Source organism: Cryptomeria japonica, chromosome 1 (assembly GCF_030272615.1).
Source record: "Cryptomeria japonica chromosome 1, Sugi_1.0, whole genome shotgun sequence".
NCBI lineage: Eukaryota > Viridiplantae > Streptophyta > Pinopsida > Cupressales > Cupressaceae > Cryptomeria > Cryptomeria japonica.
Genome location: NC_081405.1, coordinates 226,427,172 through 226,451,617, shown reverse-complemented (window position 1 = coordinate 226,451,617; position 24,446 = coordinate 226,427,172). Strand labels below are relative to the sequence as shown.

The 24,446-nt window shown below is 36.3% G+C and overlaps 1 protein-coding gene across 5 annotated transcripts in view; it reads left to right on the top strand.

The window, feature by feature from the left end:
- Positions 1 to 24,446, top strand: part of LOC131074633 (protein PIR) — a 316,612-nt gene that overhangs the window by 285,922 nt on the left and 6,244 nt on the right. For all 5 annotated transcript variants that reach the window (XM_058011289.2, XM_058011287.2, XM_058011288.2 and 2 more), the window contains one exon: positions 9,039 to 9,211. In XM_058011289.2, the coding sequence (XP_057867272.2) occupies positions 9,039 to 9,211 (173 nt within the window). The remainder of the gene's footprint in view (positions 1 to 9,038; positions 9,212 to 24,446) is intronic.

Genomic DNA, 24,446 nt, shown 5'->3' with positions numbered 1-24,446 from the left:
AAACCAAAAAATTGCCTTAGCAAAAATCGAAATTTTCAGAATTCTGAAAAATGTTATTAATGGCAACAATCTGCAGCAATGAAGGTCTGAACAACAAGCAAAAATGGTGTTGGAAAAATCGCCTTGTCTCCAAACATGAAATTGCCAATTTTCACCAAAAAATGCTAAAGTTTGAAAAAATCGCCAAACTTAGCAAAATTGAAATTCTGAAACTGGTCTTTAAAGAGGAATAGATCAGCAAGCTGGAAAAAATGGAAGAAAATAAATCCTCAATCCCACACTTCACAAAAACGCCTTGCTAAAAAATTCGCCCAACTTGGAAAAAAAATCACTTTCATGGAGACACCTGGCAGATTTAATAATAAAATAATGCTAAGTCTCCTCTCATATACTTGCTTTCACCTCTCACTTTCACCACACAAGCAATGTGGGATAAAACACTTGTATAAATACTTGCTTGGTGAAAACCTAACTTGCTTCTAGAAGGTTCAAACATTAAATGATTATTGCAAGTTATTAAATTTGCTTTTAAATTTTAAATAATCATTAATAATTATTTAAAAGCAATTAAAAATGGGGCTTATCTATTAAAATATTGCAAATTAACTCCAAAGTAAGCCTCTAAGGGAAAATCGATATAGGTTGGGATTGAAAAATCCCTTCAAAAATCATTAAAATGCTGAAATTTACCCCATAAGGGAAATTCAACCCATGCTTGGATAAAAATCCATGCTCAATTTCATCAAAATGCACACAAAAAACCTCACAGGGGAAAATTGATATGAGCTTGGACAAAAATCCAGACAAAAATGCACTCTATTTGCAAAAAATCACCCCCAGGGGTAATTCGATATTAGTCTGGACAAAAATCCACACTCAAAACTCACTTAACTTGGAAAAAACCTCCCTGGTGGAATTTCAACCTCAGTCTGGATGAAAATCCGGACTCGAAACTCTTCAAAAATATTCCCAGTAGAAAATCGATTCCTGTCTGGATGAAAATCCGGACAAAAGTCCTTACAAATGCTCTCAGGGGAAATTCGACTTCTGTCTGGATGGAAATCCAGACAAAAATCCTCACTTAGCTGTCACAAAAATCCTGGTGAAAAATCGACCCAAGCATGGAATTATCCTCGCACTCCAATCCACACTCCTGGTGGAAAATCGATGGTAGTCTGGATAAATCCTGACACTTAGCCAAATTTTAGCACTTCCAGGGGAAATTCGACCCAGGTATGGATAAACAGTGGGGGAAAATAGTAGCCAATATGGATTTCAAGGGAAACCCATGTGTAGTATGGATTTTGAGTGGGGGAATGGGTTGGGTAGTCTGGAATGTGAGGGGAAAATCACCTCTAGTATGGAATTTGACCCTTTAACCCTTGGAATAAGGATTTCCCTTAGGATTTTATCATTTAAATCACTCAAAATCACTTAGAAGCATTCAATTTAAACTGGACATAGGCTAATTTTCCAAAAATATGAGCAAAACGCTAGGAAAATATTGGAATAAAGTGCGCAACCAACTTAAATAATACCTTAGGAGCGAGAAAACAACTCCAAAAGGTCTATGAATACCATGGCACTTTAAAATCACTGATGCGCGTATTTAAAAACACGTTAACGCTCAATAGGTCTTACACTTAGACAAAACTTAGGATCATTAAAATATCAACTTTTGCAATTTGACCCTATAACTTCAAAAAACTCTAGACGGCACTAGGCATGATCAAAACTCCGAGACCCGGGCACAGGAAACACAAAATTGCCCACTAAGCAGCCAAAACCCTAACCTAACAACGCACGAAGCTGACAAAGAGGGGGTCCCCATTAGCAATGGGGCGATGTGTGAAATGGTCACAACAAGTCCTCAACTCCTCAAATCCTAAAACTGTCACTCTCATTTCTATCAGCAAATTCCTTGTCCTACTTAATGCATCAGCAACTTTGTTAGATTTCCCACTTCTATGCTTCAACATAAAGGTGTAACTCTGCAAAAAATTTACACATATCATATGTCTCTGATTCAACTTACTCTGACTGTTCAATTACTGCAAAGCTTGATGATCTGTGTACAGCACAAACTCCTTAGGCAACAGGTAATGTCTCCACTTCTTCAAGACTTGAACTATGGCATAAAACTCTTGATCATACACTAAATATCTCTTCCGGGCATCATTCAATTTCTCACTGAAATAAGCTACTGCTCTCCCTTCCCGACTCAAGACCACTCCTATTGTTGTTCCACTTGCATCACAATCCACTTGAAATACTTTATTGAAATCCGGTAAAGCTAACACAGGCTACTCAGTCACTTTCCGCTTCAAGAGTTCAAAACTTTTGGTTGCTCCGGTGGTCCACTTGAACTCCTTCCTATCTCCCTTCATTGTCTCAGTCATAGGGTTACAAACTGAATTGAAATTTTTGATGAACTTACAATAGAAACTAGCCAATCCATGAAATAATCTTACATCTCCAATGCTTTCCAATGTAGGCCATTCAACAATTGCTTTTACTTTCTCAAGGTCCATCTTCAAACCATCCTCAAATATCACAAATCCCAAATAGATTAACTCATCCTTCATGAAAGTACACTTCTTAAGATTTATCAGCAACTTTTCTTCTCTCAACCTTTGCAAAACTTGTCTCAAATGCAACAAATGCTCCTCTTTTGTCTTACTGAAAATCAGAATGTCATCCAAATATACAATAACAAACTTACCCAAGAATTTCTTCAATACCTCATTCATCAACCTCATGAAAGTACTCGATGCATTAGTTAACCCAAAAGGCATCACCAACCACTCATACAGTCCTTCATTTGTCTTGAATGTTGTCCTCCACTCATCTCCTTCTCTGATCCTAATCTGATGATATCCACTCTTCAAGTCTATCTTTGTAAAGTATTTGGCTCCACTCAAACAGTCCATTATGTCATCCATCCTAGGCAAGGGAAACCGGTATTTCACTATGATCTTGTTTATTGCTCTGGAATCGATACACATTCTCCATTCTTCTTAGGTGCTAATACTGATGGTACTGCACAAGGATTCAGACTTTCTCTGATCAAACCTTTCTTCAACAACTCCTGCACTTGTCTATTCAACTCTTCACTCTCTGTCGGTGTCATTCGGTGTGCAGCTTTGTTAGGCAAACTAGCTCTGGGAACCAAGTCCATGCAATGACTGATACTCCTCACAAGTGGTAATCCATCATGCACATTATCTGAAATGACGTCTTCATACTCTGTCAACAAATCTTTTATCTCTTCCGATTGTTCTTCTTCATGCTCTGGGTTCTCTTCTTAGGAACTAAGGCAAAACACACATTCTCATGTCTCATTCCATCCAGGAATTTCCTTCCATCCACCAAACGGATTCTATTTTCGTACAGACTTCACTCTTCAAAGGCTCCTCCAAGGGCACCAAAGTTTGCTTCATCCCATTGGCCACAATAGTGTATATATTCTTCCTCCCATCATGTATTGCCTGTCTATCAAACTGCCAATGGCTACCCAACAAAAGGTGACAAATATCCATAGGCATAATATCACACAATTCATCATGATAATTCCCAATTTTCAATTTCACCAAACATTGCTCACTTACTAACAACTTATGATCATCCCGAATCCATTCTATCTGATAAGGCTTAGGGTGTTTCAATCTTTCCAAATTCAACTTATTCACCATCTCTTTTGAAACAAGATTATCTGAACTACCACTATCAATGACAACTTTACAACACTTACCGGATACCTTACATCTAGTCTTGAACAAATTCTTCCTCTGCAAGGGCTCTTCATCTCTCCCGGTATGACACAAAGCTCTCCTCATCATCAACAGTTCTCCATCTTCCGATTTATTAGCTGATCCAATGGGGTTTTCTTCCACCACTGTTGTTCTTCCGGTATTCTCTATCTTCTTACACTTGAAAGCACGATGTCCTTCTCCTCCACACTTATAGCAAGTTCTTCTAAACACTCTCTTGTCTTGTCTTCTGTCATCTTTTCCAAAATTCTCATTCTGGTAGCCATTCGGTTCTCTCCTCCAGTAGAAATTTCTATCATCTTTCCGGTATGAATTACCTTCTTTGCTTACTTCCTTGTCCTTGTTCTAATCCGTACAGGTTCCTCTACCTCCGGTATATCATCTTCCTCCTTGAAATCTTCCTCGGGAAAACCTTCCACCTCTACCTCTGCTCACGTCTTTTGTTTAGCTTCTCTTCTGCCTTCAAGGCATACTGGTAAGCTTCTTCAACATTTTGCAATTTGATCAAACTGAGTTCATCTTGTATAGACATCAGCAATCCATTCAAATATCTTGCAATTTGTTCAACTTCATCATCAACATGTCCGGATCTGATATTCAACTTGTAAAATGCTTCGGTGTACTCCTTCACACTAGATTCCTTCTGTCTCAAATTCTGCAACTTACGAAACAGGTTCACTTGATAATCAGCTGGCATAAATTTTGATTTCAACTTAGCAACCATCCAATCCCATGTCTTGATCTTCTCTTTACCTCTTCTCTGTCTATCAACCTGCAAATGCTCCCACCAAAGAGATGCATGACCTTTCAACTGGGTACAGACATATTTTACCTTCCTTTCTTCTACGGTGTTTTCAAAATCAAAATATTTCTCCATCTCCGAGATCCAATCCATCAATTCATCCGAATCCAACTTTCCATCATATTCCGGTGGGGTAAAATGAGGTTTGGTATTCGCCCTACTGAAAACCCTCAAAAACCTTTCTTCATCAAGATCAATCCCCGGTGGGTTTACTTGTTTCGTTGGGGCTTCTTCTCCTTCATCTTCACTCACATCTTCAACATGTTGGCCTCTTCACTGGGCTGTCTCAACGGCTTCCAACCGGGCTGCAATTCCTCGCAACATTTCCATCACAGTAGGGTTTGCATTCCCACGTGCTCCACCATTCCTATTTCCTCTTCACACCAATCCTCTGTAGCTACAAGTCGGATCCACAGTCCACCACCCTACAACAAAATTTCTCAGGACAATGCAATCTTCGGAACGAAAGCTCGCTCTAATACCACTTGGTGCAATCATCGGTTAGTAGAGACCTCAAAGAGATCTATCTGGGCCAGTCAGCAAGAATAAACACAACGGAAACACAAGGATATGATGGAGGCAATGCAGAACTGAATGAATTATATCATGAAAACTATTTACAATCAACTGGTAGCATTCAGGTTACAGAAACCGGCTCACTGGCTTGCTAAAACATGCTTAATCACAGAACAGGACACAACCGAGACCTCAAATCTTCAGATCTATCTTCTATGTTCTATATCTTAACTTGTCTCTTCTTATCTCTACTTATCTATATTCGAATGCTCAATCACAATGATTTATACAATCCAAAGGGATCTGGTCGGCCCAAAAAATGATCAAATGCCGAAGGACAAGACTTAACGTGTAAAAACAACAAGGTCGGCCTCTGCCAAAGAAATTCCTCCGGAAAATCCAAAAGATGAAGTGTAGATCACAAAGAAAGGTCGGCCACACGCCAAGGAACATCGGAATCAACGCTCAAGGCTCCGCAAGGTACGGAAGGGATAACTTGCCAGAAAATGATCCAAATGCTCCACGGTTTGGGAATAAGGTAGATGATCAAGTCCTCAAGCAAAATCCAACTCCTCGAGATCCGGTGAGCCAATGCCAAAAAATGCAGATTGAAATGCAAAACAGAAAGAAAATATTTTTGGTTGATGCAAGATTGCCATGAACCGGGGATGCTCCTGCATCATGTTCGGAAACATTTTTTAAGCATGCATATCCAAAGTTTGAAAACTCGGACTCGGCAAAAAAAACCCATAGTTTCACAAAAAATAAAAAGAAATAAATGCATTTAGAGAACATAAAAGCCTATTTTGACTATCAATTTGTCATAATTCAAACATTGCACATGTCATATGATATTTAAACACTTAATATTTGAAATTTCATAATTCAAGCTCAATAATGAGTGGGGGTTCGGGAGTGGAGACCCTCATGGGTTTGAGGGGCAGCAATGATAAGCTGCACAAGGTGTTAGATATGAGAAAAGCCCAACGATAGAAGGGGTATGGGGAAATGCATTTGTATTTCCTTGCAAGCCAAAAGTGGGGATTTGGGGGCTATGCCATCGAAAAATATTTTCTTGGATGATTGAAAATGGACTAGTTTGAACCAAAATATGAAGAAATGGACACCTGCAAACCTATTTTAGGCACCAAACAACAAAATGAAATGAAAAAAAACCAAAAAATGTCTTTTTTAGCCGTTTGGGCATTTCTAAGCAGGCTTGAGAGTCATAGGTCGGGAATCATGTAATGTCCCCTTCTTAGCCAGAATCAACAGATCAGGATCAATCTATTAACGAAGTCCTTGTAGATTGATAAGGACGGGCAGAGGACATTGGACTGGTGATTTTCTCCTATTTCAAAGGGCACTTTAGAGAAAACATGGGTGGAATCAGTCAACAGTATTGTTATCTCCAACTTGTTAGTCTAAAATTGCATTAAACCCTAGAATATCTCCTTCAAAGGCATGCATGAGTCTAGAGAGAGAGTAAGGTGCTTCCTTGCCAAGTATCCATGAGGAGAGAAAAAAAGCAAATTAAAAGAGATATTAAAGTTGATGCATAGAATTTCATAATCTCTCCTTGGGCCACTTAAAACATTTATAATATTAAGTTTCACCTTTCCTATGTACCTATTCCTAGTGAGATAGTGAATGGGGAAGAGAGATAAAAGGTTGGTATAAGTGGAGAAAACATGTAACATAAAGTGTACGTCCTAAGTAGGAACATTGTTATGAGGATAAAGTAACTATTATTTAATTCATTAAATTTGATTGAGGTGTTAGGGTTTCAACCCTAATTAGGGCCACTTGAGGAAAGGTTTTTAAAGGTCATTGGAGACTCATTTCTTATTCATGTTTTTGCTAATAATTATTTCTGCCTCCTTGTGGAGCTTATCAACCTTAGGGTTTTGAAGACCTTACAGACAAAAACCTCCATTGTTATTGCACATCTGCAGCTGTGAGAGACCAGTCAAGGGTGTGAGGGAGGAACTCCATATTAGGGGTTTCCATTGGGCACCAAAGAAAATAAGTTTTGGTTTGCTAATCTGAAGCCACCTCCTTGCTTGTGTGTGTAGCCATACTTCTTGGCTTGGAGAACTTGGTAATATATTTAATTGGTTCATCTTTGCACAAGGGTTAAATTGGCACATGAGAACATTTTGTGTGAAGACTTAGCAGCAGTTTTGGAAAATCTTTTGGACCAGTTGAAGAGTTTACATTAGCGGTTGTAGGGAGGTGGCTGCTTGGCAGGTTGACTCTCTTATCCAGCTCTTTGAAGATCATTTCCACCTCAAACTATGTTCTAATCAGCTACACATTATAGTACTATCTTTTCCTACACAACAAACAAGTTTGGAGAAGATTGCAGCAGTTAAAAGGGTCTGAAAATCCATCAAATCAGACTTATATCAGGCCGTAATGACTGAAGATTTTGGAGTTCATAAACAATCCCCACACAAAGGATAACTAACGTCTATGCACTACAACACCATTGCCCCCAACGGACTACCTTGTGACAACAATTTGGAGAGGAAAGGATCAGATTCTGATCTCTGTGAGCTAATTTTGTGAGTAGGCACCTCTTTTTTCAGTGCTCTACTTAGCTGTGTTTTTCATCAAGAGTTTAATTTCTCTTCCTCAACCACCGGGTATGTTAGTAGTGGATTAAAGGACTTCTCTTGTTTGTAATAGAACTATCATCAAGAGATTGATGTATTCATTTTCAATAGAATACATGATATGAGTATTGAACTTAAATGTGATTTCAAATCAGTTTTTAATCTACCTTTGGTTATTTTAAGGCATTTGTTTTCTTTTTCTTCAAAAAATTCTAACAAAAAGTCTAGCTCTGAAAGATCACATTTAAAGAAAAGACATATAGTATTACTAAATTAATTAAAGAACAAGCAGGTGTTCTCCTACTGTTCAGAAATTTCAGTGTCCTAGATAGGGTGGGACATTACAACTCGCAAGTCCAATCCTAGGAATCAAGCGAGTCCTTTGCAAAAACTCAGGCATTTTTGGGGGCAACTCGGCAGGATGCAGCTCACGAGTCCGTGGCAAGTTGACTCGACAAGCCAACGGACTCGTGAGTCCTGCGAGTCCTAGCAAGTCCTAGCCGATTTTTCAAACTATGTGCATATCCATCGCTCAAGAAGTTCACATTTAAAGATGCATGGTGAAAATACTTTGTAAGTGGATAGTACATTTCTTAAAAAGAAAAATTCAGTACTTCTTGTTTTCCAATGTATCTGCATACAGATAATGAAACAAAGTGCCAATATTGAAAAATTAAATCATCTTGTCGATAAATCGAGTAGGAATATATATATATATAGACACACACACATGTGACATCAAAATTCAATATTCAATATGCTATATAGCAGCAAAAAAAAAAGAAAATTTTCGATTGCACAGTTCAATGTTTTCATTGTGACAAAAGGCTGAAAGGATACGAATTCATAAATGAAAGTGTAATTGCAACATACATTTCTTACACCTGTATGCTTTCGTTTGACATATATATGATTTCAATTTACAAGGTACAACTGCATGCAATCATGATTTTGATCATTCCATACCTGTATACTCTCATTTTATAATTGCCTGCGCTCTTGCAGTTCTATATGTTGCTTTTCAACAGGGGTACTTTTTCATAATTGCAAAAAACTGGCTGTTACTGACTCTTCTTTTGGAAAAACGCTGACATTTAAAAAAAAAAAAGATTAGAAAGGGGGACATGTTCCTGATCTCCCTACAGGAAAGGGGACAGCCAGGAAACATCCCCTGCTGTTGCTGTGACCCCCAGCTGGCAATGGGGACAGGGATGCAGAGCTAGGGGGTGCAGACATCCCCATGTATCCCTGCTTTTTAAATTTTACTAGAAGCTCCCATATTGTGAATTTTGAAGCCTGCTAATACTCAATGGCATTCACATGTATTTGCAGATTCATTTTACGCAAGCAGTATACAGACAGGAAGTGTTTTGGACTACACTCTTGCTTTCATGAGTGCATCCTTGGATACAGTTCGTGGCAAATGGGATCCATCTCCAAAGACAGGTTTCATAGACATTACCTCATCAAGGGAGTTCTCTCGCATATACAGTGGTCTTCAGTTTGTAAGCATCTCCCTTTTCTGATCAATTTGGCATAAGGTGCATAGAGGAAAAGAAATTGAGATTGGAGATGCTTTATAATTCATATATGTCGTAATTATTGAATTGTAAATCTTAAAAGATAGGTCAAGTGATTTATTTCACAAAAACTAGTAATGGCATTTATAATTTTATTATACTCCTAGAGAAGGCCATGCAGCTAATATGGAATATATGTATTGTTTATCTGAAATGATTTCCATCCTTTGTATGGTCAAATTATAATTTTTTTAGAAAATAATGCCTTAGGTACAAAAGGTAAACAGCAAAAAGCATAGAAGCAAAGTAGCTATATATAGAATACAAATTAGTAGAACAAAAAGGAGGATAATAGGCTATTTATGTAAAAAATTCCAGAAACAAAAGAAACGTGATGGGTTATTCATAAAGATAAAGGAAATGGATTAAAAAAATCTCTCTATGAAACTTAATGTGCTGTCAGTAATTTGGTTTGTTCACCATTACACAGTATAAGATAAATAAAAAACAACCTCTTTATGGGTTTCCACAAAGGAGATATAATACACCAAATTGGTGTGTCACTTGGTAGGGATGTAAGAGCCTGCATACCTCTACCTTTTATGGTGTTAGCATTTTGATTCGTCCCTATCAAGACTTAACAAGATGAAACAATGTGTAAGGAAAAACAATGTGTAACAAAAATATAACCCTAGTACTCTAAACATGGTTTGGTTGTTAGTATCATAGTTGAAAAACTCGGACTCGGCAACCCCCAAAAAATTTAAAAACTCGGGACTCGCAAAAACTCGAAGAAAAACTCGGCAACTTTATGGAACTTTTGAAAATACATTTTCTTTTAAATGCACATTTATATAAAAATAATATCTTTAAACTTATTTTAATTTTTATTGGAATAAACATTTAACATATATTAATAGAATATGATTTAAATTATAATAATTTTTATTTTTAATATATTTAAAAAAATTAGTAATTGCTAATGTATCTTTAAATTTACTTATTTTAATTTTTATTGGAATAAACATTTAACATATATTAATAGAATATGATTTAAATTATAATAATATTTATTTTTAATATATTTAAAAAAATTAATAATTCCCAATGTCTAATATTTATGCTTAATAGTTTGTAATTCTTTTTAATTTTTATTTTTATTTTTATTTTTTTATCAGTAATGTCTTTTTAATACTGGAGTTTCTAACCAGTGAGGGCCACATTTGGGGGACCCCCTCCCCGTGGTTACAATTGTGAGGTATTAACACCTCCAATTATTAGCTGCATTGTTCCTTGAAATTTCTTTATCCTTCCATCTCTCCTTATTGCTCCACTTTAGACTCCTTATCACTCCAATCCATCTCCTTATCGCTCTGCTTCGTCTCCTTATCACTCCACTGCATCTCCACAACTCCTTATCGCTCCATATCATTGGCCCCCTTATCACTCCGCTGCCCTATGACAGGGCTCCGTCAAGTCCATCTCATGTTCTGACGGGGCAACATGGACACCTAGCGAGGCATTAGGGTTCAACACGTGGGGAGGAAGACCAACACAGACCATCGGAGGAGATCACCGACCAGCATCAACAGCAACCGCAATAGACAGGCATGAACACCCTTCCACCAGCCGATCAACGAGTACACCAGCATGGACAACACACCAGCATCCGCACGACCAACTGCCACGAGAAGAACCTGCACAACACTCCAAACCGGGATGGGAATCGAACATAGAACCGCCCTATCAACAGGGCTCGTGATCATCGTCACGCTGCGGGGTGAACCCCAATAATTCTTTTTAATTTTAATTATAAAATAAAACCAATTATCAATTAATTTAAACTTTATACATCATTTTATCAAAGATTGGGTATGGATATCAATCAAAGCATAAAGGAAATTCAAAATATTATTGGTAAATGAAATGCAAGAGGGAACCGTCGTGCCCTGGAGTCGCGCAATCGTTGACGTGCCTTGCAATGCTCTTGAAAACCCGATGTAAACCATCTGTCTGCATTTTTTCAACTGACGAAAATGGTAGAAAGACACCTATCAGTCGCATGAAGAAGGTCGTGCCCTAGCTAGCAGTCACATGTCGGAAAGAAGGCTCGCGTTGTTGAAAAGGGCCGAGTTTTAAAACTGTTTTAGCAATTTTGCGCGATTTTTTGATAAAAATCACCGCGATTTTAGGGTAAAACTCGTTGCTGAGTTTATGCATGAGTGACTCGCGACCAACTAGGGCTCGCGAGTCTTTCAAAGACTCGTAGAGTTTTTCAACCATGGTTAGTATGCAGTACAAACTAACTACAGTAGATACCTATCTCTTTGTCCTCAAGTCCTTGGGCACAAGGCTATCTAACATTTCTACATAATATGAGAGATATATTTTCTCTTGAAAACTAACACCTATTACAGCTTTTTAGTGCCTTTTCTTTTAAAATTTAAAGAGTTTTTTTGCAAGGAAAGACAAAATGGAGTAGTGTGAGGATGAACATCTCTTCAAATTGTGAGAAGCTACTTGAGATCTAAACTAAACCTGAACACTAAACTAAAGTGACTCTAGACAACAAACTATAGACAAAAGATATACAAGTATCAACACCATACAATATCTTCTTAGATGGGTTTCGCATTAATGAGAGAACTCCTTTCCTATGTTATTCCTCAAATACAAGCACTAAACTGTAATAGTCATGTTTTGCAAATGATATTTTAGAGTTTTTTTAGATAAAACTAATCTAAAAGCACAAACACCAACTTCTTGTTGACTAGAAACATAGACCAACATTTTAGTGCATGTGCATTAATTGGAAATGACAACACATAGAAAACACTTCATGCTAAGAATTAAACAATTAAGTTGCATACAAAGCCACAACTTAGATAGAAAGATAATCCCAATACAAAGCATGGTGGTAAAATTCAATTAATGGAATCACTGTCATAACCCCTTTTTTGGACATTGGATTAAATAAATACGATAATTAAAACATTTATTAATTAACATTTAATGATATTGGAAAATCGTCTCATTTATGAGACTTCACGATTTTCCTCTAATATATGATTATTAATGTTTATTATTTGTTATGATTATTATTTATTATTATTGTTTTATTTTAATGTAACGTTCATATTTCAATTATTAATATTATATTAACTATTAAAGAAGTTTTACCATAAAATACTATTAAAACATAAAATAGATATATTGAATATATTACACTTACCATATAACGTGTTATTTAATAAATATAAAATATAAACATGGATTGTCAAAATACATTATAAGTATTATTTGGAATAATATCGTATTAATACAATGCCATTAATAGAACCGATATACAATATAAATTATTTATGCTCTCCTTAAACCACACTTAAGAAGAGCGAATATAAAACCTGAATTAAATAATTATTATTAATTAATGAAAGATTAATTGAAATTATTAAATAGTTATTTATTTATTAAATATTATTATTTTAATACATATTAATATTTATTATTAATAACAAGTATCGCTAATATTGTTGGATGGCACAACAAATAACATTTGTAGCCAACTCAATACTTCCTTGTTGTAAGTTGACGGAACACACAAAAGAATAAGTATTTCAAACACAATACGACACCTTTCACCTCCCAATGATTCGGATGTACAATGAGAGTGTCTTCATAACGTACCCGATAATTGGTGTTATCATAGGGGACATTACAGCATCGACCTCATTATTGGTTAAAACTGTGATCTCAACCTTAGAGAAAACAGCAATCTTTATTAATCTATAACCGCATGGTATTGGTAAAGAGACATAAGCACATGGAAATGATTTTATTGAGTTAATGACATTCAGATGGTTAAATCAAAGGTAAACACATTTAAATAAAAGACGCCACCCTTGGAAGGAAGATGACCGATGGGAAAGACATAACCTTCCATCCCATTAAGAAGATATTTATATACAACACATCGTCCATTCAGGGATCATCGCAGAATATTTGTTATATATATTTCTTCATAACTGCAGTGCTCACACGAGCCAATAGTCAACCAAGTAAGAGGTGGGAGAGAAACCACCTGAATGCAAGGTAAAGGACGCATACACGAAGAGGGATCATAGCAGAGACAGCGTAAGGGGTGGACAAACACAAAGCCATAATAGGAGGGATAACAGAAATTGTAATTCCAACCAGATTCATAACCAGTTCAAATCGCATGATCATAAGGAAATAAGTCAGGGACAGAAATCTTACCAACCAAAATGTTGATCCCGTATTCTTATAGACAATAATACCATCAGAATTCAAATATGCATGCTTTATACATGAAACCCGATAATGTTTTAATGCAAAACTTAATAGTAATACTGATATAGACTGTAATATGAATGGCAGCCATTCTTAAATTTGTGTACTGTGGCAGACCAGATCTGACACATGTCAAACCTGTCTTCTCTTACAACCACTAATATAGTTAGTGCTTTTAGGCAGTGGTAGAATTAATAAATTATATAATAGGTTATTAGCTAACACATAAATTATTGGTAATATTGTTTAATTCATATGTATATATATATATATTCAAATTAGAATAAGGAATAATATAAGGGTTATAAATATAAATATTAATATAAATATAAATATTAATATAATAATAGATATTAATATAATATCTTTTAGAAACTGCTGTGCAGTAATACATAATAATTCATATATCTAGTATTTAATAAATATGCAAATGATATATAAATGAATCAGAATAAGATTAATTAGCTAGTATGGTAAATTAGCAAGTACTTGATAGACTAAAGAAAGATAGAATAGACTTGGCTCTTAATCAAGCTGTTTAAGTCATAAGTGCATTGAAATAGATTAATTATAGGTTAAATAGACCCAACCCTAGTAGGGGACATTACAATCACAAATGTAGTTTACAAGTCAAAAAAAAAATTCAGCAGCATGAGTGTAGCAATGATTATCAGTCTAGATGTTTTTTACACAAAACACTCATTTATAGGTTACAAAGAATATAGCTTATAGAGATTTAAAATAATATCTAATTATTCCCAGAAAACATTTTTTTAAAGAAAAACACTTTAAATATGTGAAAAAACAAGAAATAAAATAAATTTAAACAAAAACTATTCTAAAAACTAATAATCAAAAGCTGCAACTCAAGTGACTTAAACATAGGCCCTTAGCTCTTCATTTATAAATAAAACACAACTGAAAATAGATATTGCTAAAAATAGCAATGTTGCACAAAATTGACCTTTGAGATTTTTAAACCATTGTGCGCTCTAAAACTTACTGGATTCTCTAATGAATATTGAACCCTGTTCAGCATCTACTAACAGCTGGCCAGCCTTTTGCCACATATTTGTCTGTATTGACAAGTGCCACGAGATTTTGAAAAGATCCTTGTCCCTAGATAAGCTTAATCATTTTCCTTTCTTGCCAACATAAACAACTGAATGGTGGCATGCAGACATAACTTTAGATCCAATATTTTCCAAACTAATATTAGCCTCAAATTTTTCTGTGTAGAATTATAGATATTATTTTCTTTTTTCTTAGAATCCTGTCACCAAAACAATAAACAACTCAGTTTTTAACTCTCTTCTAGTTGACTGGTCATTTGCAAGTTTTCCCAATTCGAGGCCTTGATCAAACGATTTTGCTTTACATTCTCAAAAACTCCTAATTATGTGTGTTATCCAACTTAATGATGCCAAATCAAATACTTGTTTGCACAATTTCTACTCGCTAAGGCCTATAGACACATTGAGAGGTTTTGATTTAATTGGTTTTTCTGCCATGAACATCCCAATCACATGCATCTAGTGCTCTAGGAGACTCAGCCTCGGACTCGCCTAGACTCACCGATTCTTAGCAAGTCTAGGCCTAAGACTAGGGCATTTTCATTTACCTTTTTAGAAAAAACTCAAAATTTCAATTCTTTTTTGGTTTATGACATTCCCATCTAAGATTTTTTAAAAATATATGAAAATGATGTACGCCATGAAGGTTTGTGTGGTTTTGAAGGCCTTCCTTTGGGCTTGGTGGCAGGGGCTCCACCCCTCGACCCCACCCTATATCGTGACAAGGAACGTGCCAAGGGCACTACCCTCGAATCTATGAGGGGTGGTGCCCCTTGACCCTATTGGGGGCGTGTTGATGTGTTTTTTACGCACATGCGAACACAAAATAAAATACCCAAAAGTATCTTATCCTCTCTTGAATAAAATCTCTCAAATGCTGAAGATTAGCTTAAGGATCATTTGAGAAGACTCCAAGGTTCATGAATGTAGGGTCACTACATGTGGATAAGCTCATTGGTTTGATGTGATTATGCTGGAATCACAAGGGGACTTACATTTGAATGCCTTTGTTGGAACTTAGGTCATCTGATGTTGCAATATGGTGATTCTTTTTTATCCTAAACTAACTGGAATTAAAAAAAGGGCAAAAGGAAAGGGTTGAGAGAGTCTATTCTAAGGCCTAGAATGTAAAGAGATGAGTGAATGACTAGATGGAATCCTACTAGCAAGGTCTCACCATCAACCTGAACAATTTGACACAAGCTCAATGCAATCTTCTAAGGACATTTCAAAGATTTTCAAATCATTACCATCAAACATTGCTCACCATTCAAGTTAACACATAAACAATGGACGCATAACAATTTGAAGTTAAGCTCATATCATTCCAGTTGACCAAGCAAGGCACACTTGCAATCAGTAAGAGGCTAGTGGTATGGACTAGGCCGATTCAACATGAATACATTCAACAAATTCCTCATTCAATCTAATTTATTTATCATCTAACATGAAGATCCAACAAGAAACCATGCACATTGTAAAGAAACAACACACTTCACCATAACTTCAATGAAAATGGAATTCATTTACAATTTAGGCAACAATTTTTGCCTTCTCCTACGCTACTCTAATTGCTATTCTATTCTTCAAAACTATCTATTCTTCTATTGCTATTAACTATTAGCTAACTATTCACTCACTATTAACCTTTACAAATGAAGAGCCTGAGCTTTTTAAAGTGCTCTCAATACAATTCAACGGCTCAGATCAATTTGAGATCAATGGCCAATATTTTACAATGAAAACCCTAATTAGGGTTTGTTACAACAAACTCAATATTGGCCAATGAAATAATTACAACACTTTAGCATGACCAATAGATGAGGGTAGGTGCCTCGTAGTTAGTGCCATCACAAATGAGTTAGGTATATTGAATCAAGACGTGGTGATGTGGAACTTCTTTGATTGGTATAGATAGTGACTGGGATGATGACTAGGATTCCACCTTTATCCTACACTTGTAGGCTTGATAGATCATCATGAAGGAATATTTCTTGATACTCAACATTATCCAGCTTCAACAATGACGATGATGATTTTCTAACTTTGATTAGCTCTTTTGAAACTGTCATCGTGCATGCCTTGATCATGGAAGTGCAAGGTATAAATCTTAGTTTTGAAGTATTGATGACTTTTGATGTCACTACTGCCTTTTCCCTTCGGAATTCCTTCTCTTGTGACTCCCTTCATGTCGTTGATGTTGTAGATCATGTCTGTGTAAATGAATGCATCTTATGTAATCACCTTCTTGTATTTGTCTATGAAGTTCCCTTGAGGATATCTTCCTTGCATCTTAATCTTGATGTTGAAATTTGATCCTCGAGCAACTTGTTTCATTCCTTCTCCAATGCGATGATCTTGATTTATTTCTTCATCTCCTGCAAAACAAACAAGCAAGCATCAAATACACTTGATATATAGATTTAATAAGAGCATATGAAGAGAATTCGCCCTCATGAAGGGACACTTGAAGTTTTTTTTTGCTCTTAGAGAGGAGCTCTTGAAGTTTACTCCACCCTTGATGTTCATTAGGTTGCCCTTGTCTTTTGAACTTGCTCTTCTTCATTTTCCCTCAACTCAAAAATGGCTTTCCCAAATCTTGCAACTTTGCCTTCTATTAAGAATGCATGGAGTAGAGTTCACTCATTTGAAATTCGTTCTTGAAGCTTAATTTGTGGAATTCGCTCGTATCCTTCAAATTGTGAAGTTCGCTCATGTAGGTCCAGTCATGAAGTTGGAATTCACTTCTTGTAGTTCCTTACATGAAGTTTTCTCATCTTCAAACATGAAGTTAAAATTCGCTCATGTAGCTCGATTCATGAAGTTGATATTCGCTCATGAAGCGATGAAGTTGATATTTGCTCATGAAGCTTTTGAGGATGAAGATCGCTCTAATTAGTGTGCCCATGAAGTTTGTTTCTCTCATCTTGCTCATCAAGTTTGTTCTCCCTCTCCAACTCATGAAGTTCGCTCATGATCTCTAACTCACGAAGTTCGTTCGTGTGAAGTTTGCTTGTGTGAAATTCGCTCCATTTCCTCAACTCATGAAGTTCGCTCCAAAAGTGCAAGTCATGAAGTTAAAATTCGCTCATGTGCTCATTCATGAAATTCGCTCCAATCTTCCTACTCGTGAAGTTTGCCCTTGAACGTTTGAGCATGAAGTAAGTGCTCTCAAATTTCCCTCATTCTTCCACTTTCAACATGAAGAAGTTCGCTCCAAATCCTCAACTCCCGAAGTTCGCTCCAAATCTTCAACTCCTAAAGTTCACTTGAGATCATCTACTCATGAAGTTCGCTTGTGTTATTGAGTTCATGAAGTTCATTTCAAATTGGATTCATTCAAGGCAAGTGCTATCAAACATCCTTCGCTTCTCTTTCAATTTCGTTCATGTAGGCTTGCTCATGTGTGCTCATTGATGAAGTTCGCTCCAAATTGTGAAGTCATGAAGCTCACTTCAAATGTGCAACTCATGAAGTTCTCTCCAAAATGCCAAGTCATGAAGTTCACTCCAAAATGCTAAGTCATGAAGTTCACTTTTGTTGTTAAGTTTGTGAAGTTCACTTCAAATTGAATCCATTCAAGGTTAAATGCTATCAAGTACTCTTTGCTCCTTTACTTCCAATTTTGTTCATGAAGGCTTGAAGATGAGGTTCGCTCATGTGTGTTCATTCAAGAAGTTTGCTCCAAATGTTCTGTTCATGAAGTTCGCTCCAAATTCAAATTCCTAGTTCATGAAGTTTGCTCCAAATGTTCAAGTCATGAAGTTGAAGTTCACTCCTGAGGCTTTTGAAGATGAAGTTGATTTCAGATCAAGACCAAACTCCTCTTTGCTCATTTTCACTGATGTTCTCAAGTTCAATACATGATAACTTGCTCAACATGAGATCTTTTAGGGTGAATTTTCAATCTATAGGAGAAGTGCAAGAAATTCGCTACACAAGGAGTGTTCATAAAGTGAAGTTCGTTCCTTTAAGAGGAGCACTTGAAGTGACCTTCAAATTGGCAATCCTTCCTCACTCATGGTTGAACTCATAATATCTAGACTTTGCAAGCTTACATCACACTCATGCAAGACTATCTACTTGACTCCTAGCCATTTGAGCACCTATACCCCTCTAATGCAAAAGCTAATAGCTAAGGACATCAAACACTACCTAGAAAGTAGAAAAAAAGTGGGGGTCCCCATTTGCGATGGGGCGATGTGTGAATACCTCACAACAGGGCGTTGTCCCCAAACCCCCACGAGGGGTGCTACCCTCAAACTCATTTTGTTGTTGCCCCCAAACCCCCATCAAACTATAAGTCTAAGCAAGTAATAGGCCAATAATGAATCATGATCATAAAAAAGCTATAAATACATATCCCTTGTTGCAAATGTTTGCATATTCACAGTCAAAGCCACAATCAAGGATTAGCTTGTTTCATTTGTTGGACAACTTGTTTATTATAGGACCGCCATCAGCAAAGTTGGCATGGTTCAGTCCTTGTGTTGTTGAATACTAGTTAAGTCATAGTTAGCAAGAAATGTCGTTTGCATAATACAAAATGTATCAATCATGCGTTGCATAGACAACTCATAGAAGAATCCCATTTATTAGTATCCTAGCTAAAGTCAAAATAAAACATAACCATTTATCTTTTTACTTAACCACTCGTCTTTGTTAGTGAGCTTGTCAACAAAATATGTAGTATTGAAGGCTTCAAAAAAATTACTAATAAATTCCTCACTTGAATATACACACCAATCATTTAGACACAAGCAAATACCATGGCTAAATCATCATCCAAAACCCATCTTAGATGCCAACACATGACTTGTGCTGCTGTTGGGATGAGTAATGCAACCTCCTTTGAGCCATAGTCTTATAATTTTAGTTTTGATATTTGTTTTGATGTCATGGATTTCATATTCCATGAGTTTTGTATACATTTGACAATATTTATATGTCTAAGCATGTTATTTCCTTGAGCTAAAATTTACGTATATACTTATGTGATCGATGTAATTGTATACTTGTGTATGTGATCAAATCAGATTCTATTTGATGATGTCATTGTGTCTTTACGATTTATTTATTAAAGGGTGCATGAAACAAATTTTAAATCCTTAAAAATCTCTGAATTTCTTGGGTTTTTCAAAATTTCGAGTTTTTGCCGAGTCTGGGCACCAAGTCAGAGTCCAATTCTGAGTCAAATATTAGCTTGCCGAGTCTTCGCCAAGTCCTAGTCTCGTAACTATGGTCATGACACCCTCTTGTTGTGTGAATTTAGACACCTCGCTAGTGCTTTTGGGTCTGTTGCATGGTTCATTGTCTATTGGCATCATTGTCTGCTTTGCTTGTGTGATTTGATGATGAATGTTAGCATTTTTACCTTGTTCATACAATTTTTTTTGTTTTCTTTTATTATTCGTCCTTCTGCTGCATCATTTCATCATTTTATGCTGGTATTTGAACCCTAATCAGGTGACCTGATCCTGTTTGCCGCCTTGAACCCTTTTTAACACAATTGATGACCTCTAGTACCACTTTCATTGCTGTCACACGATTTGGTAGCTATTACCATGCAAAGACTTCCATTCCATTGTACAAATATAGTCATTTTTCTGCCATGAAATCTTCTTGCACATGATCCATTTTTGCTTGCCACTGATGTGCCCTGTGATCATGATTTAAAGTGTTGTTTCCATGCTAATGCTAGGCATTAATTACTTGATATTGCAACCATAGGAAACCGTTTTTGAGCTTTTTAACTGCTGCTCATTGCACTCAAAAGTGATGTTGATGATCCCGTTTGAGGTGAGTATGATATCTCTGATTAGCGCCATGAGTGTTCCACTCTCTTTGAATTGCCTTCACCATGCAAATTTCCACCTTAGGCACCTTTTCTGCTCAATTGTTGCCACCAAAGAGGTCCTCTGCTGCTGGTAAATGCTACTTTGAGGATGCTTGTGAGAAACAATGACAAATTCATCATGCATATGTAGATACATGAATATGTCTGTGTCACAAACCAGGTCGGCTCTCACTGGTTTCAGTCCTCTAGCCTTCGGAATGGGGCAAGCAACACAACAGATCAGGGATGAAATTAGGACATTAGGCCCCTGCGTACATGGCAAATTTGACAAATGATCAGGACACAGTGAACAAAAATGAAAAACAGTCAAAAGCTTGAATGTTCTGTGGAGGTACAACACAGCTAACAAATTCTCATTCTTTAGCTAGAAGAAGAGACTAAAAGGTATGAGTATAACATAAAACTTGAATTGTATTAAGCACACACAAGATGCAATGGGCTAAATTAAATGATTTTCTTACAAGGCCAGAAAGCTCAAATCAATAATTACTGCAATACAAAGCCTGCAACAAATTTTAAACACTCTTCAATACATAAGGTCACAGTATGACCAAAAACACAAAAATGAGCTTGAACACAATTTAAGAAACAAGAAGCCATACAAATTACTGTTGGGTCCAATTTAAGTGCATAAACCACTTATTTATAACATTTTAAAAGATGTTTTGTATGTGATGTATTCAAGAAAAAAAAAAGCACTCTAAAGTTACTATGCTAACAACAGTTTGCTTGCAATCAAAGCAATACAAATATATTTTCAAATACAAGTAAAACAAGGAATCTTTGAAAACATATTTGAAAGAAACAGATAATTTCATAGGTAGACCTTTTAGGTCAGCCAAAAATAGCTGCTCCAGAAATAGATGCAATTGAGAAATAGTGATAGCTAAAAATAGTTATTTTGGAAGCCTGACTAATGAGCTTGGTGTAACATCTTTATTTTGGAAGCCTGACTAATGAGCTTGATGTAACATCTTTACACTTGTGACTTTTTCAACAAAGATACAGATCCATATGAAGGACTTGAACCTCCAAAGCATAGCTATTCCCAGTCAATATTGTATCAACCTTAGCTGGCCCCTTCTCTTCAACTTGAACATGTTTGGCTACAAAATCTAACTTGACCATATTTTCCATATTTTGTTCTTCTCACTAGCCTTTGAACTTAATCCACACCTCATCATGCAAAATTCGTGTACCACATTAACAAAAGCACAAGGAATGGAAGTTTTACAAAGGTGGCAATATGTTGCTCAATCTCACCATATTGGAACTCTTGATCTTTCAATATGGTTATATTGTCTTAATGATGTTGAACCAGGAACCTATGTAGCTCTAACCCATAGTGGCAAAAATTGCAAGAAATTGCAATTTCTTATCACTCTATGTTCATGCCTATGGGTGATGTATGCTCAAAAAATTGCAAAACTACTTTGATTTAGAGTTAGGTTTACCTCAAGGATACACTAGGATGTGTCCTCGGGTTTTTTGGAAGCATACCCACATCAGGGACATTTCCTAGCCGTCCCCAAATCAGAAAAAAAAAAAAAAAATATATTGTTTTCAATACTTGGGGACATGCTCAAAATGCCATGGGGACAATTGGTCGTCCTCGCAGCATTTTGGGTGCCAGTTTGAAAAACGCCACACCAATAAAAAAAAGAATCTAATATTAGTTTAGTGGGGCCCCACACATTTGTAAGCCCTAAAACAACAAAAAGACTCTTCCATATGAAAATATTATTCATTTAACATGCCAAAAAAATTTGCAGCCAAGTTAGAAAGACAAGCTAGCAGGGTTGGGGAGTGTAGTTGGAAAAACCGACATTGGTTGATGAGTGAGGTAGCAACTAGCAAAAGAAGTGAGGTGTGTTAATCTTCCACTATTTTTTTTCTCAATTATTTTCATAGTTAAAAGATGAAACATATGGTTTTTTTTTTCCTTTAATTTTCAATGTCCTAATTCCACTTGCATATTGATTCAAAAATGAAAAAACAAAACATGAGCAGCATGAAAAGCACACAAACAATACTGAGGAGGGGGCAGGGGGGATGAATCAGTATTGCAGAAATTTAAAACTTGAAACTACAAAAGACAATCATAAACCATGCAAGATAAATCAGTGGAAGCCAGACACCAAAATTTCTCGTGGAAAACCCTTTCGGGTAAAAAAAACCATGGCACTAAAAGTCTCTTATAAATTTCAGATGGGCACCAACCCAGATTACATGGCAACAATTAAAGAAGAGCACCAACTCTCCACTCAGCACCAACTGAGAATAACAAAGGCTCCAACACCTTACAAATAATTATTAAAAATTGAAAATCATCGCACAATATCAGACTTCTCTTTAACATACAATCAGCTCAATCAACTTAAAGACATTGCTATACTTCAGAAAATTCGAGCTCATGAACAAAGAAAGAGTTTCAAAATCACCACTCAGCTTTTTCCAGAAACCTTTCCACCTTCCCCTTCTAAAAGGACTTATACGCCAGCAACAATTTCTTTCAGCTCTACAATCTTCTTCACTCTTTTTTATAGAGTATTTGTGCAGATATCTTAACACCTCACTGATAAAAACACATACTCTGAAAATAAGAACTTTGAATCCATTGAGAACCAAAAGCCTACATATTCCGCTATGCCATACATCAAAAAAACTGTCCAACGTCACTTCAAAAACCCTGTTAGTTTTATCGCATGCACACACTACAATCTGCAGAGCACAAACAATCCAAATTCCCACGATACTACCCTTCAGAACATCCGCACAGCCCTAAAGAAATGTTAAAGGTAAACCATATAGAAAACACACACCACAGATGAATCACAAGGAATCAAAAATTAACTCCAGGCCAGCACACACTTTTCTCTCACAAAAACTGACTCTATACTTATTCAAAGGCGATGCCAAAACACTACATTTCCCATGCATAGGTAATATCTTTTATGCCAAAAAAATTTCAACTCGCATACTCCTCAAAAAAAACCGATAACACATGAAGCATGTAAATAAAAATACGCTCAGCTTGGTCACCAAAAAAAAACACTCTTGATATCCAAAACAATTCCTTCACACAAAAGAAATCAACCTCAGCGCTGATTGAAAAAGAAAAATCCCGAAGCTTTTACTCCTGTGCGCTAATTATAGAAGCACGAACCCCTCAACTCAGTAATTGTCCAAGCCGTTTCATATTCCCCACACAAGCACACCTTAAATCATCAAAATTGATCTTCCGTTATAAACTTAAAGAGTTGCAGCAGTCATAACATGCCAGCAAGGCCCTCTCTTTTATTCCAAAAAAATTCGGAGTCCCATTGAAAATAAAAACCGCCTCATATGAATTCACCCAACCAAAAAATAAAATTCAACTTCATTACTCCTGTGCACATCACACCCCACGAACATTTCCGCGGCCCACGATAGTATAAAAAAAAACGCCTTACTCCCAAAAATAAAATCTGATGAAAAAAATAAGTCCCAATCGATGCCAACGAAAGACAGAATCGATGCCCAGCTGGAAGAAATATATTGGTTTTTTAATCATTGTCTACTCCCCTTTTATAAAAAAATCGATGCCTGCCTGAAGACCCAAAAAAACGTATAAAACCAATATTGCTGAAAAAATATTGTCGGCGGTTCAAATCATGAATTTAGCTGAGCAGAAATAGTAACGGCTCAGATTGAAATACGAATCTTGACACCAAGCCTCAGCACAATAAAGAAAATATCACTCAGCCAAGACTTTGAAAATCCAACAAGTGATGTGGCATAGTTTCTGACTCAGCTGCTGACAAAAAAACAAGCACACAGCTGACAAGAGAAGGCACACACACACACAAGCAGCTCCAACATACACACGAGTAGCTTCATAATTTGACATCAATGACAAATGTTTCAACACAGCAGTAGTGAGAGTAGTGAGCATGATGAGAGGGAAGAAGGAAATGAAAACCAAACTGGGAGTTCATCT